Below are 13,755 nucleotides of genomic sequence, written 5' to 3'. Positions count from 1 at the left end.
GCAAAAGGGACCTGTAGATATGATTAATTTAATGTCCTTGACACAGGGTGATTGTCCTGGATTATCCAGGTGGGCCCTATGTAGTAAAAAATTGGAGAACTTTTCTGGGTTGTGGGCAAAAGGAGATGTGACAATGGAAGAAATGCACAGAGAAATGCAAAGTTGCTAGCATTGAAGATGGAGGAAAAGAGCCACTAATCAGGAATGTGGACAGATTCCAGAAGATAGAAAAAGCAGGGAAATGGATTTTCCTCTAGAGCCTCGAGAAAAGAAAGAAGCCCAGGCAACAATCTGATTTTAGTAAAGTGAAACCCAAGTCAGACTTCTGACCTACAGAGAAGTTAAGAATAAATTTGTGTTGTTTTAAACCACTAAGAGTATGGTAATTTATTACAGCACCACAGAAAACTACTATAGTTAATAAACCTTTTTCAAATATCCTTTATTATTTGATAATCTAAATTCCTCTATGAGAAAGAGAGAGAGAGAGATTTTCATCATTACTGAGATCAGGAAATGGAAGCCTAGAAAATTTATTTCAGTAAATCTTTGTTACTGGAAAAGCTAGGAATCAATGCACTTACACAACAATTTTCTTCTAAAGATAGCATATTTTTTTATATTTACAGAATTAAAGTTATATTGCCAATGAGTTCCCATCTATTGACTGACTACTGGACTGACAATAATAATGATAAAATCTAGTGTTGGTGAAAATATGGCAAAACTGACATTTCTTAGAGTTGGTGGAAATATACAGCCTTTTTAGATGATTACCTCTTAAAATTCTAGATATAATTATACAATTTGATCTAGTAGTTTCAAACCTAGAAGTCTAATCCACAAAAATAGTCACACAAATATGTATAGGAAGTTTACCGGAATATTGTCTGAAAAACAAATTTGCCTAAATGGAAGAGTTAAATAAATTCTGAAACATCCAGATCATGCACATTTTAAGTGAGGTAGATCTGTAAATACCAACAGAGAAAGAGACTCATGATATATTTTAAAGTGAAAAAGATAAATAGGGGCAAAATAATATGCATCACATGATCTTTTTTTGTTAAATGTGTTTGTCTATTTGCATTATATATGCATATCAACCAAAAATTTCTCTGGCAAGTTAGACTGGAGGCAGAGGAGGTGCTAACTTTCTTTAAAAGCTATTCTGTACTATTTTAATTATTATACAAAGAACCCATATTCTTTTAATTTAAAATGAGTATTTTAAAAGCTACTTTAAAAAATGGGGTGGGCCAAGGTGGCTCAGCAGGCAAAGTTCTCGCCTGCCATGCCAGAGACTCGGGTTCGATTCCCGATGCCTGCCCATGCAAAAAAAAAAAAAAAAAAAGAAAGAAAAAAAACCCAAAAACATTTTATCATAAAAATTTCCAACTATACAAAAGATTACTGGACTCAGAAGCTAACTTAAAAAAAAATGCCCACAGGCCAAAGATAAGACATTAAGAATAATAACTACCATGGGTTTACACATATCAAAAATATGTTTAAAGCCATGAGTTCATAATGAACACACTGGTCACTTTTGGAGGCACCAAGGTAATCAACTTACTCTGGAACCTGGTAAATAAATAAAAACTATCAAACATTTTTAGCTTTATCTTACCAAATAGTTGATAACAGGAAGTTTTCCTTAATAGAAATTTTCTAGTTCAAAAAGAAAAAATGATAGAATTGGATTATCACCATTTTGCTCATTTCTGATGAAAAAATGGATCTAGACAATGATCATCAATGACCAGTAACATCACAAAAAGAGACAAGGTGTCATTATAAACCTCCTAACAGAAGTACAGAAGACCATCTACAAAATTTTCTTGCATATTAAAAACCAAAAACCAAAGGGGGTAGGGGGACCCTTGAATCACATCAAGGCTGTAGCTCTAATTATCAGGTTTTTTATAGAAAAAACAGGAGAAAGAGAAACATTAAACCCCACCATGGGAATGCAATCAGCAAAATCTAGACTATGGAGAATTCTATAGGTTTCTTCAACAAATAAATTTCAAGGAAAAAAAGAGGGAGCCAGAATCTGTAGATTAAAAGAGACTTAAGAGACATATCAATCAAAAGTCACGTGTACATCCTGTCTGGACCTGATTTGAATGAGTTTACCATAAAAAAATTATAAGGGTAGTAGGAACATTAATTACATATTTGAGGATATTAAAGAATTATTGTTAATTCTTTTTGGTATAATAATAGTAGCAAGCTTATGTTAAGGAAAAGCAATGAGTCCTTATCCTTTAGAGATAAACATGGAAAAATCTCACAGAAGAAGTATGTGTATGTTGGGATGGCTGAGGGATGGGGGTAGAATGGGTTAGAATATCGATGAAACAAGATTGACCATGAGTTGGTAAATGTTGAAACTGGGTGATGAGTATAAGGGGATTCAGTACATTATTCTATCTACTTTTATTTATGCTTGAATTTTTCATAATAAAAAGTTTATTAAAAAATAAGATGCAGACTCTGGAGGCTGGGCTAAATCCCAGCTCTACCACTTGTGTGGCTGACTTGATCAGTTACCTAACCTCAGTTTCTTTATGTGTTAAATGAATTACTATGTATAAAATACTTAGCAATGCCTGCCATATGGAAAGCACTAAGTGTTAGCTATTATTATTATTAACAATATTTATTGCATGCTTACTATGTATCAGACTCTGTGATAAGCAGTCTAAGAAACATGATCTCATTTAAGCTCCTAAATAATTTTATGATGGTGCTATTACCCCATTTTCAGATAAAGAAATAAGGCTGAGAAAAGTGGCATGACCTACATCGCAGGTATTAAATGATGGAACAGTGATTCAAAACTAGGTCTTCTGCCTTCAAATTCAAACCTTTCTCCTATGTCTCTTTGTTTCTTTAGATTGTCTGAAGTATTTTTATTTTCTAGAATATAACACAAATTAATACTCAAATGTAATATACATACAATATAAGTTTTGTTTTTTAAATGAAACATACTACACATAGATGATCAAGGTTGGCCAAATAATATTTTATAAAAAGGATTTTAAAATATTCAATTATTAGTCTAGGCTTCATATACATTGCTGCAATATATTGAACATACCTCTGTAGTACTCTGAGCAGTTTTCTACTTTTGATGGGGTACTTCTCCTGAAGATTGATAAATGCCACATGAATACCCTTATCTATTAAGCTACTAAATGCAGTATGATTTTCAGGCAGTTGTAGCAAAGAACGCCAAATGAACATTCTGAAATCAAAATATAATTGTGTGAGTTAATAATAATAATAAAAAAGAATGAATGGTCCCAGAAGAGAGACAAAAAAAAAAAAAAGAATATATGTGCAAAAAATACATTAAAAAGAACTAAGAACTTAAGCCACTTTATAGAAAGAATCTATTGTATGTTTACAAAACCCAATTATCTTCTGAACTTTGTTAATATATGCATATTTTTACGTGGCTGTGATTATCTTGAATATATTCTTTTTTGCAAAAACTAAATACTGTGGATTATTTAATAAAAATGGCACGGACATAACCCTCCCCCAAAAATTTCCACTCCATGCTGCGGGCATAACAAATTATATGGGATAAGTCAAACTTAGTAAGAAATGTGAGTCACTGCACTGTAAAGAACAGGTGTCTAGGTGTGGTTCTGGCAGTGTTCCCACAGCTAGTTCTAGGAAACAGATCAGTGGTCACCACCTGGAAATGTATTATACAAGGAAGGTAATGGCACAATTTGAAATTCACCACCTGTTTCAGTCTAAGGATAGAAAATAGTAAAAGATAAGCAGGCTCATAGCAGGGAAGTAGGGAAACTGGCCTTCATAAAATGAAGTGAAAGGGAATGGTTTTGGGGGTTAGGGCTGTCAGGTTTAGCAAACGATATTGGACTCTGGTTAAATTTGAAAAAAATATATATATATAATTTTAGGCAAAAAACTTTTTTTGGTAAAACTGATTTAACATGAAAGAACTTAATTTTTACCTATATTTTGCTGGATATTCACCATAGCCTTTTAGTAAGATTTGTAGACGCTTTCTGCTTAATCCATCTGACAACTCATTCTATAAAGAGGAAGACAGCAGTAGTAGTAATAAGTGACATAATCATAAAACTGAAAAGATAACAAAAGGTCATTTAGCCCATAAACAGCTTTCCAACTTCAGAACACAATGTACAGTAAGAAACGTTACATTATGCAACTCTCTTCACATGCACACATGTACATACACACATACATGCCACTCCTGAATGTGTATATACATAGCAGATACTATTATGACACATTCCTTATTCTGGACCAAGGTTTGGCGAACTTCTTTTGTAAAGGGCCAGACAGTAAAAATTGCAGGCTTTGTGGATTAAGAGGGAAAACTGAGGATATTTTGCAGGTACTTATATAACAATTTAAAACGTCACCATTTAAAAATATAAAAACCACTCAGGTCATGTGGTCGGACTAGGCCCACTGACGATTATTCATCAAGTCCTCCAGCAAGAGCAATGCACACTGATATTTTCTTCTCTCTTTCCTTGTCTTCCTTTAAAAATTTTTTTTTTATTCTGGACAATTCTCAGCATGAAAGTATGAAGACATAAAGACAGATCTAGTTCACTATTTTATCCTACATAACAATAATAGATATCAGCTTCTGACAGCAGCCGCTTATATTTAAAACTTTAAAGTCAATGTTCATCTTAATGGAAAAATAACATTTTATAGATTTTAGATTATAAAGCCATTTTCATTTGTTCCTAACAACTGTATGAAACAAATGGTCCCTTTCTTCTTTTGAGCAAATGGGAAGGTCAGAAAAATTACAACTTGTTCAAGGTCACAAAACTATTAAATAAAACCAGCTCAAGACTCATGGTCAGATTTTCTGACTTATTTCATTGCTCTTTTTACCCATGCTATTTCTTTTATTTCACTGCTTCATTTCAGGCATTTTTTTAGGTCTTGGGAACAAAGATGGGAAAACAACGATCTGGAAAAAAGGCAAATAAACTAAGTAAGTTAAAATATATAGGCTGTTAGAAGGTAAAAGTGCTATGAGGAAAAATAAAGCCCACAGAAGGGACTACGAGGAAAGGGGGACTGAAGTAAGTGGGAAGGGCAAGTGATGGAGATAGAGGTAGGTGTCATTCTAGCTTTAAGTAGGGTAGTCAAAGAAGGTCTCAGCAAGGTGACATTTGAGTAAAGTATTAAAAACCTTAAGAACAAGTCATGAAGCCTTTTGGGGGAAAATCATTCCAGGCAAAGTATAAAAGGTCCTGTGGCAAAAACTTGCCTAGAATATTCTTTAAATAGTAAAGAGGCCACTTGTGGAAGGAGTAGAGTGAACTGGAAGAAATTAGGTCAGGGAGTTAACGGTTTACACTGTTGTTTGGGGCTTCACAGGCCACTGTAAAGACTGTGACTTTTATTCTGAGTGAGATAGGGCGCTCCAGGAAGGTTCTGAGCTGGGAAGTGATTACTCTAATTTACATTTTAACAGGATCACTCTGGCTACAAAATTGAGAATAGACTTTAGGGGCCCTAAGGTAGAAGCGCCAATAATGGTTAGGATACTGTAATCATCTAGGCAAGAGACAATGGTGGCTTGAACTATAGTAGTAAGTGGTTAAGATAGTGTGAAGTGGTCAGACTCTGGATTTATTCTCAAAATAGAGTCAACAATTTGCCGATCAGTTAGATGTGGAGTATAAAAGAAAGTCAGAAAAACTAAAGTTTCAGACCCAAGCAAATGGAAAGATAGAATTGTCACTTTTAAAAATTTGGAAGACTCCAGGTAGAGCAGATTGTGGAAGGAAAGATTGGGAGCTCAGTTTTGGACATTTTATTGAAGAAACGCATACGCAGAAAAGAAGCAAAGTAAACCCAATCCACTGAACTCTCACTATTCCACCAAAAGGTGGGCATAGGTCAGGCGTAGACGGAATGAAGACATTGTGGCAGAAGTTCCAGGAGGGGATCCCACTTCTATATTGTTCTCTGTATACAGAAGAGGGGTGGAAACATCTGCTTTATTATATAGCAACGGAAACTTCTCGGTCAAGGAAAAGGCTTTGTCAGAAACAGGGAGCTTTTCGAATTCAGTGACTGGTATCAGCATGTATGTCTGTTGTGCTAATTCAGACCTTCTGTGTTAAGCCTCCAGAAGAGGAAGTCAATGGGCCTCACAGGTCCCCAACAGATGCTTTAAGTATAAGATACTAATAGATGTCCTAGCGTTTAGGGTAGAGGACTAGGTTGGAGATAAGATATTGGAGAGTCATCAACATATAGATGGCACTTGAAGCCATGAGATGGGATGAGACCTTTGTTTCTAATTATTTCTATCAAATCACATATCTTTGTACTACCTTTTATTGTTTCAACCATATTCCTCAACCTGTTACATACACTTTAACACTTTGTCCTCAATCTTAATAATTCTCCTGCTATTTCTCTTCAACTCTGGATTTCTTTCCTCACACGTGCCCATAATCCTCTTATTTGTCTGATAAGGTGCTACTCAGTGTGACCTGAAAACCAGAAGCATCAAAACTGTATAAGAGCTAGAAGGAAAAGTCTGAGTTGAGGGCATGCTAGCCCATGACAAACCCTGGGAACTGTTCTGTAGCTGTTTGTTGAAGTGTGCTTTGAAAATTATTGCTTTTTTTCTTTCTTTTCTTTGTATACATATATTTTACAACTAAAAAATGGTTTAAAAAAAAACTAAAGGCAGTGTGCCAGTTTGAAAGGATATATGTACCCTAAAAAAGCCATGTTTTAATCCTAATCTTATTTTGTAAAGGCAGCTGTTTCTTCTAATCTCTATTCAGTACTGTATATTTGAAACTTTAATTAGATCATCTCACTGGAGATGTGACTCAATCAAGAGTGGTTGCTAAGATGGACTAGGTGGAGACATGTCCAGGTGGGTCTTGATTATTTTCCTGGAACCCTATAAAAGAGGAAACATTTTGGAGAAAGGGGGAGATCCAGAGAAAGCAGAGAAAGATGACATAGCCATGAGAAGCAGAGTACACCAGGCAGCGACCTTTGGAGATGAAGAAGGAAACGCCTCCCGGAGAGCTTCATGAAACATGAAGCCAGAAGAGAAAGCTAGTAGATGATGCCATGTTCGCCATGTGCCCTTCCAGCTGAGAGAGAAGGCTTGACTGTGTTCACCATGTGCCTTCTCACTTGAGAGAGACCCTAAACTTCAATGGCCTTCTTGAATCAAGATATTTTCCCTCAATGCCTTAGACTGGACATTTCTATAGACTTGTTTTAGTTGGGACATTTTCTCGGCCTTGGAACTATAAACTAGCAACTTAATTAAATTCCCCTTTTTAAAAGCCATTCCATTTCTGGTATATTGCATTCTGGCAGCTAGCAAACTAGAACAGGCAGTTATAGTAATATTAGATAAAATAAATTCTTGAAATAAAAACTTTGAAAATATTAAGTAACATCACTCACTACCATAGCAAAGTTGATATCTGTAATAACTTTTTACTTGATATTTTAAGAACGCACACAGTTTTGATAATCAAATAGTATTTAAGATACTGTTTAATATTTAGAATTCAAGTAGCTCTGATTATCTGTATTTATAGATTTTTTTCCTTCCTTGCTTTAATTTTAAACATATTGTACAAACAGGCATTATGATGATTCCTTAATTTTCTTAAATATGTATATGATATCCATTTTAGCTGGTTAAGATTTCCACATGTTAACTGTAAAAATATTTGTATCTTCATATTTTCCTGAAATAAGGAAAATATTTAGCAATATAGGTCATTACTTTAGCAATGCAGATATTTGTAAGAAAGTTCTATTTGAAATTTTGAGAACATTCACAGTTTTGACAGCTGATCAAATGGTATCTAAGTTAGTTTTGAACTTTGCTATGCGAATATGTAGATTTTTTTCCTCGTTGCCTTAATTTTAAATGTGTTTATGAAAATTACTGCATAAACACAGGCTTTACAATGATTATATGGATGCTTTATTTAAATATGCCTACTGTTAAGCTAAGATATCCATTGGTGGTGGTTCTAAGTATATTGTTGTTTTTCTTAAATAAAAATATGTAAAAAAAAATAAAATAAATATATATATTAAAAAAATTATATAGGAGCTGGTTAGAAATGTAGATTCTCACACCCCACTCCAGATCTGTTAATCAGAAATTGCATGTTAACAAGATTCCTAGGTGATTAAATACAAACTAAAATTTGAGAAGCACTGAGTATCATATGTAGCAGATGAATCTGATAAAATTTCTCTTACACATGGTTAAAACATATGTGGTCACTTCTGTTAGGGCAGAAAACTCTTCTTTCCAAAGAAACTAAACATTGTAGTTCTCTAAACACACTTATTTCCTATGTAGTAATGATTTGCCTTTTCAAAATTATCAAAACTGTTTCTAGTATATGGACCTTCTTTGCTTTGTTCTGTTTCATTCATACATTATTTATTTGTTAATATTTTTGAAAAGCAGTATGACAATTACAAAGATGACAAATTTTGGCATCAGTCTATCATCTCTTGTACTTGCCCTTTAGTGGGGATGTCCTCTTGTGTTTTTGTTAACTAATCTGTAAAAAGGGGAAAATAATAGTATAGCTCACAGGATTATTTTAAGAATTGAGTTAATTTATATAAAACACGTAAGTTTTCAGAAAAATGCAACTTAAAACTACACTAAGACATCCACTATAATGGCTAAAATTATAAACTCTGACAATATCAAATTTGGCAAAGATGTAGAGCAACTGAAATTTTATACAAGGCTGGTGGAAATAAAAATGATAGGGCTACTGTGAAAACCAGTTTGGCATCTTATAAAGTTAAATGCACACATCATATGACTCAGCAAATTCATTGTTAGGTATTAACCCAAGGCAAAGGAAAAGACATGTTTACCACAGACTTGTACATGAATGCTAATAGTGGCTTTGTTTATAACAGCACCAAACTGGAAACAACCCAAATGTCCATCAACTGATGAATGGATAAACATAATGTGTTATAGCCATACAATGAACTATTATTTAGCTGAGTCTGTGCCTACTTTTCAGTTTTTTTAAATTAAACAACTTTTGTTTAGGGTTATATAGAGGTGACAAAATTAAAAAGAAAACCAAGGACATAAGACCAAAGTGTGAAGAGTGGTTATGGTGAGGTAGGGAGAGAAATGGGATTGTGGATAAGCACAAGGGGTGCTGCACAGCTACTGGTAATGTTCTATTCCTTAATGTAGATATGGTATATACAGAAAAGAGTTAACTTGGTGGGTCTGGGACTGCTACCCTTAGAAAAAGACCTTCCCTGCATCTAGAAACTTGGATTTCAGGAGGGTTCCCACCATTCTCAGAACCAAGAAAAGTGGTGCACTTGCCTTAACTGTACAACGTGGTTTACCCTGCTTTCCTTCTGAGAGTCTAGAATTTTGGCATGTGCTGAACAATAGTGGGTGTCTTTGTGACCTGTCCCCTGTCCCCAGTAAAAACCCCTGGTGTTGAGTCTCTAATGAGTTTCCCTGGGTAAACAACACTTCACCATATTGTCACAATTTTTTGCTGAAGGAATTAAGTATGTTCTGGACATTCCATGGGAAGAAGACTCTTAGAAGCCTAAGCCTAGTTTCCTCTGAAATTCATTCCATGCACCTTTTCCCTTTGCTGATTTTGCTTTCTATTCTTTAACGAGAAGTCTTAGCTATGAATTTGAGTTAATTCTCAGTCCTTCTAACAAATCACCATACGTGGGGATGGTCTTGGCAACCTCCAACACAATATATGAGTGTTCTTTTTATTATTTTTCATTAAACTGTAATCTGTTTTATATATTCTGTGTCTAAGTTTCACAGTTTAAAAAACATCAAAAAAAAAAAAAGGTTATTAGAAATAACGTGAAAAATACCAAGTACTGGTGAGAATATGGAGCAACTACAGCTCTCACATACTGTTGGTGCAACGTAAATTGGTTTAATCAACTACTTGGGAAAACTGTTAGGCAGTTTGACTAAAGCTGAACATATTTATAACTTATGACCAAGCAATTCTACTCCTAGGTTTATACTCAACACAAATTGGTCTATAAGTTCATCAACAGAGATAAACTAGAATATTCATAATACAATTATTCCTAATACTGAAAAAATTAGAAAACTATCCAAGTACTAACCAAAAATAGATAAACTATCATCTATGCAGTTAGGAGAATGAACGATTTATGACTATATATAGCAATAGGGATGGATCTCTCAAACAAAATATTGAATGAAAGGAGCTAGACAGAAATGATTCCATTTATGTAAGCAAAAAAGAAATCTATGGTGCTAAAAGTCACAAAAACAGTTACTCTTGAGGTGAAAGGTAGGGTATCTGGAAAGAAGCAGGAGGATGGCTTCTGGGGGCCTGGTAATGTTTCATTTCTTGATCTGGGTGCAGGCTATACATATGTTCAGTTTGTAAAAATTCATTAGGGGTACCCCATGTGGCTTTTCTGGGTGTGTATTTGCGTGTTTTATTTATCTATATGTCAATAAAACGTCTAAAAACTCCTTGAAAATAATATAAGGAATTTCCCTATTAATATTTATATTTTATTCTGATTCCAAGGTAATATATGCTCATTGCAGAAAATTAGGAAAATAAAAAATACAAATATATAAAGAAGAAAAAAACCTAATCAAAATCCCTTTTCCTAAAGATAATTCTACTCCATCTTGACCTTTCTTACGAAGTTTCTCTTCTGAGTATACAGGTGGATACAGCTTTTTAAAATCACCGGTATCAAAGAATATAACTATAGCTTGCTTTTATATTTAATATGCTATACTCATTTCCTTTTATTCTTAAATATCCATAGATTGCCATAATGTAGTGCTATCATATTTTATAAGGTTAGTTATCTACTATTGAACATTTTGGTTTTTTTCTAGAATAAATAATTCACACACACATATGAAATGTGGGATAACAGCTGGTAAAAGAGTAAATTCATACATCTTTTTTTTTTTTTTTTGGGTGCATGGTCTGGGAAACGAACCCTTGTATATCTTTTTTGAAGAATAATTTGGCAACTACTGTCAAAATCTTTAGGTTTTTTTTTTTTTTTTTTTTTTGCATGAGCAGGCACCTGGAATTGAACCCGGGTCTCCAGCATGGCAAGCAAGAACTCTGCCGGCTGAGTCACCATGGCCCGCCCCCAATTTTTATATATACTGATTTAAAAATCCAACTTCTAAGAAAAGTATATGCTACAGATATACTTGTGTAAATGTTTTCAGGTTCAGGGATGTCCTCTGTAGCACTGATTGAATAATAGAAGACTGGATAAACCCTAAAGGACAGTCAGTAGGGTACTAGTGAATAAATTAAGATAGGCCCATAATTGCAATACGATGCAAAAATATTTATAAATTTTTGCATGATATATACTAATATAAACAGATATTCAATCTGTTAGGTGATAGAAGCAAGTTACAGAACACTATGCTTAGTGATTGCTTTATGTAAAAAAGCAAAAAAAGGAACATATGCATATATATATATCAAAGGAAGCTTTTTAAAATAAAATGAACAGATTGTTAACAGTGTTACCTCCAGAAAGTGGATGAAGCATGGATAAGGAACAGAGAAGATGAAAGGTATATTTTTTATTTTATTAGTTTCTATTCCAGCTTTGTACCATAGAAGTATAATGAAAGCAACAAATATAATTTTAAGTTTTCTAAGAGCCACATTAAAAAGGTAAAGAAACAGGTAAAATTAATTTTAATAATATATTTTACTCAACCTAAATGTAATAAAAATATTATTGTGACATATATCAATATAAAATTATTAATTTCATATTATTTTACATTCTTTTGTTTTTAAAATCTGCAGTATATTTTACACTTACAGCATATCTCAATTCATCTCAAGTACTTATCAGCCACATATTGCTAGCGGCTAGCATATTAGATAGTACAATCCTATATTGTTTGACTTTTTTTAAAAAAATGCATTACTTTTGTGCTAAAAGGTTTAATAAGCATATTTTAATTTCAGCTACAATTTTCTTTTCTTCATACTCCATTAATTACTCAAGAGAGGGAAGACTGATGATGGATGGCATATAATCATGAGACTTGTCTATAGCAGAGTCATGATAAACAAAAATTTAATTACCTCTTTATTTTCAAAATTATCAGTCAGGTCTCGTTTTAATATTCTAGTTTGTATTTTGTTCTCCCTTGATTTTGCTGGCCGCTGTACCCTTCCTGACATTACTTTCATCTTCAGATCACTGAAACTTAGTTTACTCCTAGGCAAATCTTCAATCACTTTCACTAAAGGAGGAGGTGGCTGAAAAGAAGGAAACAAAATCCAGTGACTACTCTTAGAAAATACTCTTGTTACTATATGATTTACAAAATGTGGTTAATTATTTTTCAGGCAAAAAGTGTAAGTAAAATGTCTGAGAACATGATTTTGCATCACTTCTTCCACAAAAAAAAAAGTCTGAGGACATTTCCTTGTTGACTAACAATTCAAAGCAAATTTCTGCCAAATTAACTCTGAAGAACATAATGAAGATATGTGACTAACAATGACAATAAATAGAATTTAATTATTCCCTGAGAGCTAACCTTAACTTATATAACACCAACTGTTTTTATACTTGCATGAAAAAGTTAGTAGTATGGAGATAATCTGCAGTGGAAAAGGCACAGCTAGTCATATGGTCTTCTGGAATGCTGAAAAAGGCATCCTGATTTTCTTTGAGAACTGTCAAATGACTGCCCACTTGGAAGCATGGAACCGTAGTCCTAGGTCCTCGGTTACATTTTTTCATCAGCATAAGGATGGCTCTGTTAATACTATTCTGTATCAATGGCTTAAGGGACAGTTCAGATGGCAAGATTTAGAACACAAGCCCTGGATTTTATGGAGCCTATCAAACAGGAAAACAACTTCAATTCACCTAAAGTAAAATGGCTCACTAAAACATTTTTGCCCTGAATAATATTTTCTTTGAAATTAAAAAGATCCTTGTTTCAAAGGAAATGAACAGTTAAGGAGCTCAGGCTTTCAGAGTTATAAATGTGATTAAAGTAAAATGAACACATATACCCGATTTAATTCTTCACCTATGAATTGGAATTAATAGTTGTCTGACTTCTGAATATTGCCCATCTTTAATATCCTTGAATTATTTTCTCTCCAACATCAAATCTATTCTACATTTCTACTAAAATTTTTATTCTAATGCCACATCTTTGCCTGCTTAAGCTTCATGCTCTACAATAAAGTACAATTTCCAAAAAGCTAGAATATCAGATGTGACCTGATTTGCCACATGTTAGTAATGTTAAAACACATAGGAATTTCCCCTACTAGCACCATACTAGAAATTCTCCAATGGCAAGAAAACAGGACTTGGAAGGAACGGGACACAGCTGAATAAAATTTTGTAGATAATATGGAGATGCAGGCATTTGTGTAAACCTGAAATGAAAATAAATCCACTGGTCATGCTAGTAATATGTCCAAAAGAGAGAGAAAGAGTGAGAGAGACAGAGAGATTCTACTTTTGTTGTAAGCTGATTTTTCTAGACAATATGATCTCAATTTGCTTAACAAATAATAGCACAGAAGTCAATGACTCATCCTTACCTTGTTTTTTCTCAGATCTCTCTTCTCTTGATTAAAAAGGCTTAGCTATCTCTGTAAAATGGACTAT

The 13,755-nt window shown here is 33.6% G+C and overlaps 1 protein-coding gene across 7 annotated transcripts in view; it reads right to left on the bottom strand.

Moving 5' to 3' along the window:
• Positions 1-13,755, bottom strand: part of TBC1D31 (TBC1 domain family member 31) — a 110,755-nt gene that overhangs the window by 67,588 nt on the left and 29,412 nt on the right. For 6 of the 7 annotated variants that reach the window (XR_013178465.1, XM_077167570.1, XM_077167569.1 and 3 more), the window contains 3 exons: positions 12,201-12,377; positions 4,002-4,081; positions 3,110-3,256 (listed from right to left, as the gene is read on the bottom strand). Coding sequence is in view for 6 of the 7 variants with exons in the window: in XM_077167570.1 (XP_077023685.1) it covers positions 3,110-3,256; positions 4,002-4,081; positions 12,201-12,377 (404 nt within the window). In the remaining variant the exon portion in view is untranslated. The remainder of the gene's footprint in view (positions 1-3,109; positions 3,257-4,001; positions 4,082-12,200; positions 12,378-13,755) is intronic. The other variant, XM_077167572.1, reaches the window with a different exon arrangement.

The sequence above is a fragment of the Tamandua tetradactyla genome, chromosome 6 (assembly GCF_023851605.1).
Source record: "Tamandua tetradactyla isolate mTamTet1 chromosome 6, mTamTet1.pri, whole genome shotgun sequence".
Classification (NCBI taxonomy): domain Eukaryota; kingdom Metazoa; phylum Chordata; class Mammalia; order Pilosa; family Myrmecophagidae; genus Tamandua; species Tamandua tetradactyla.
The sequence above is the reverse complement of the archived record's forward strand: the minus strand, read 5'-3'. Positions and strand labels throughout refer to the sequence as shown.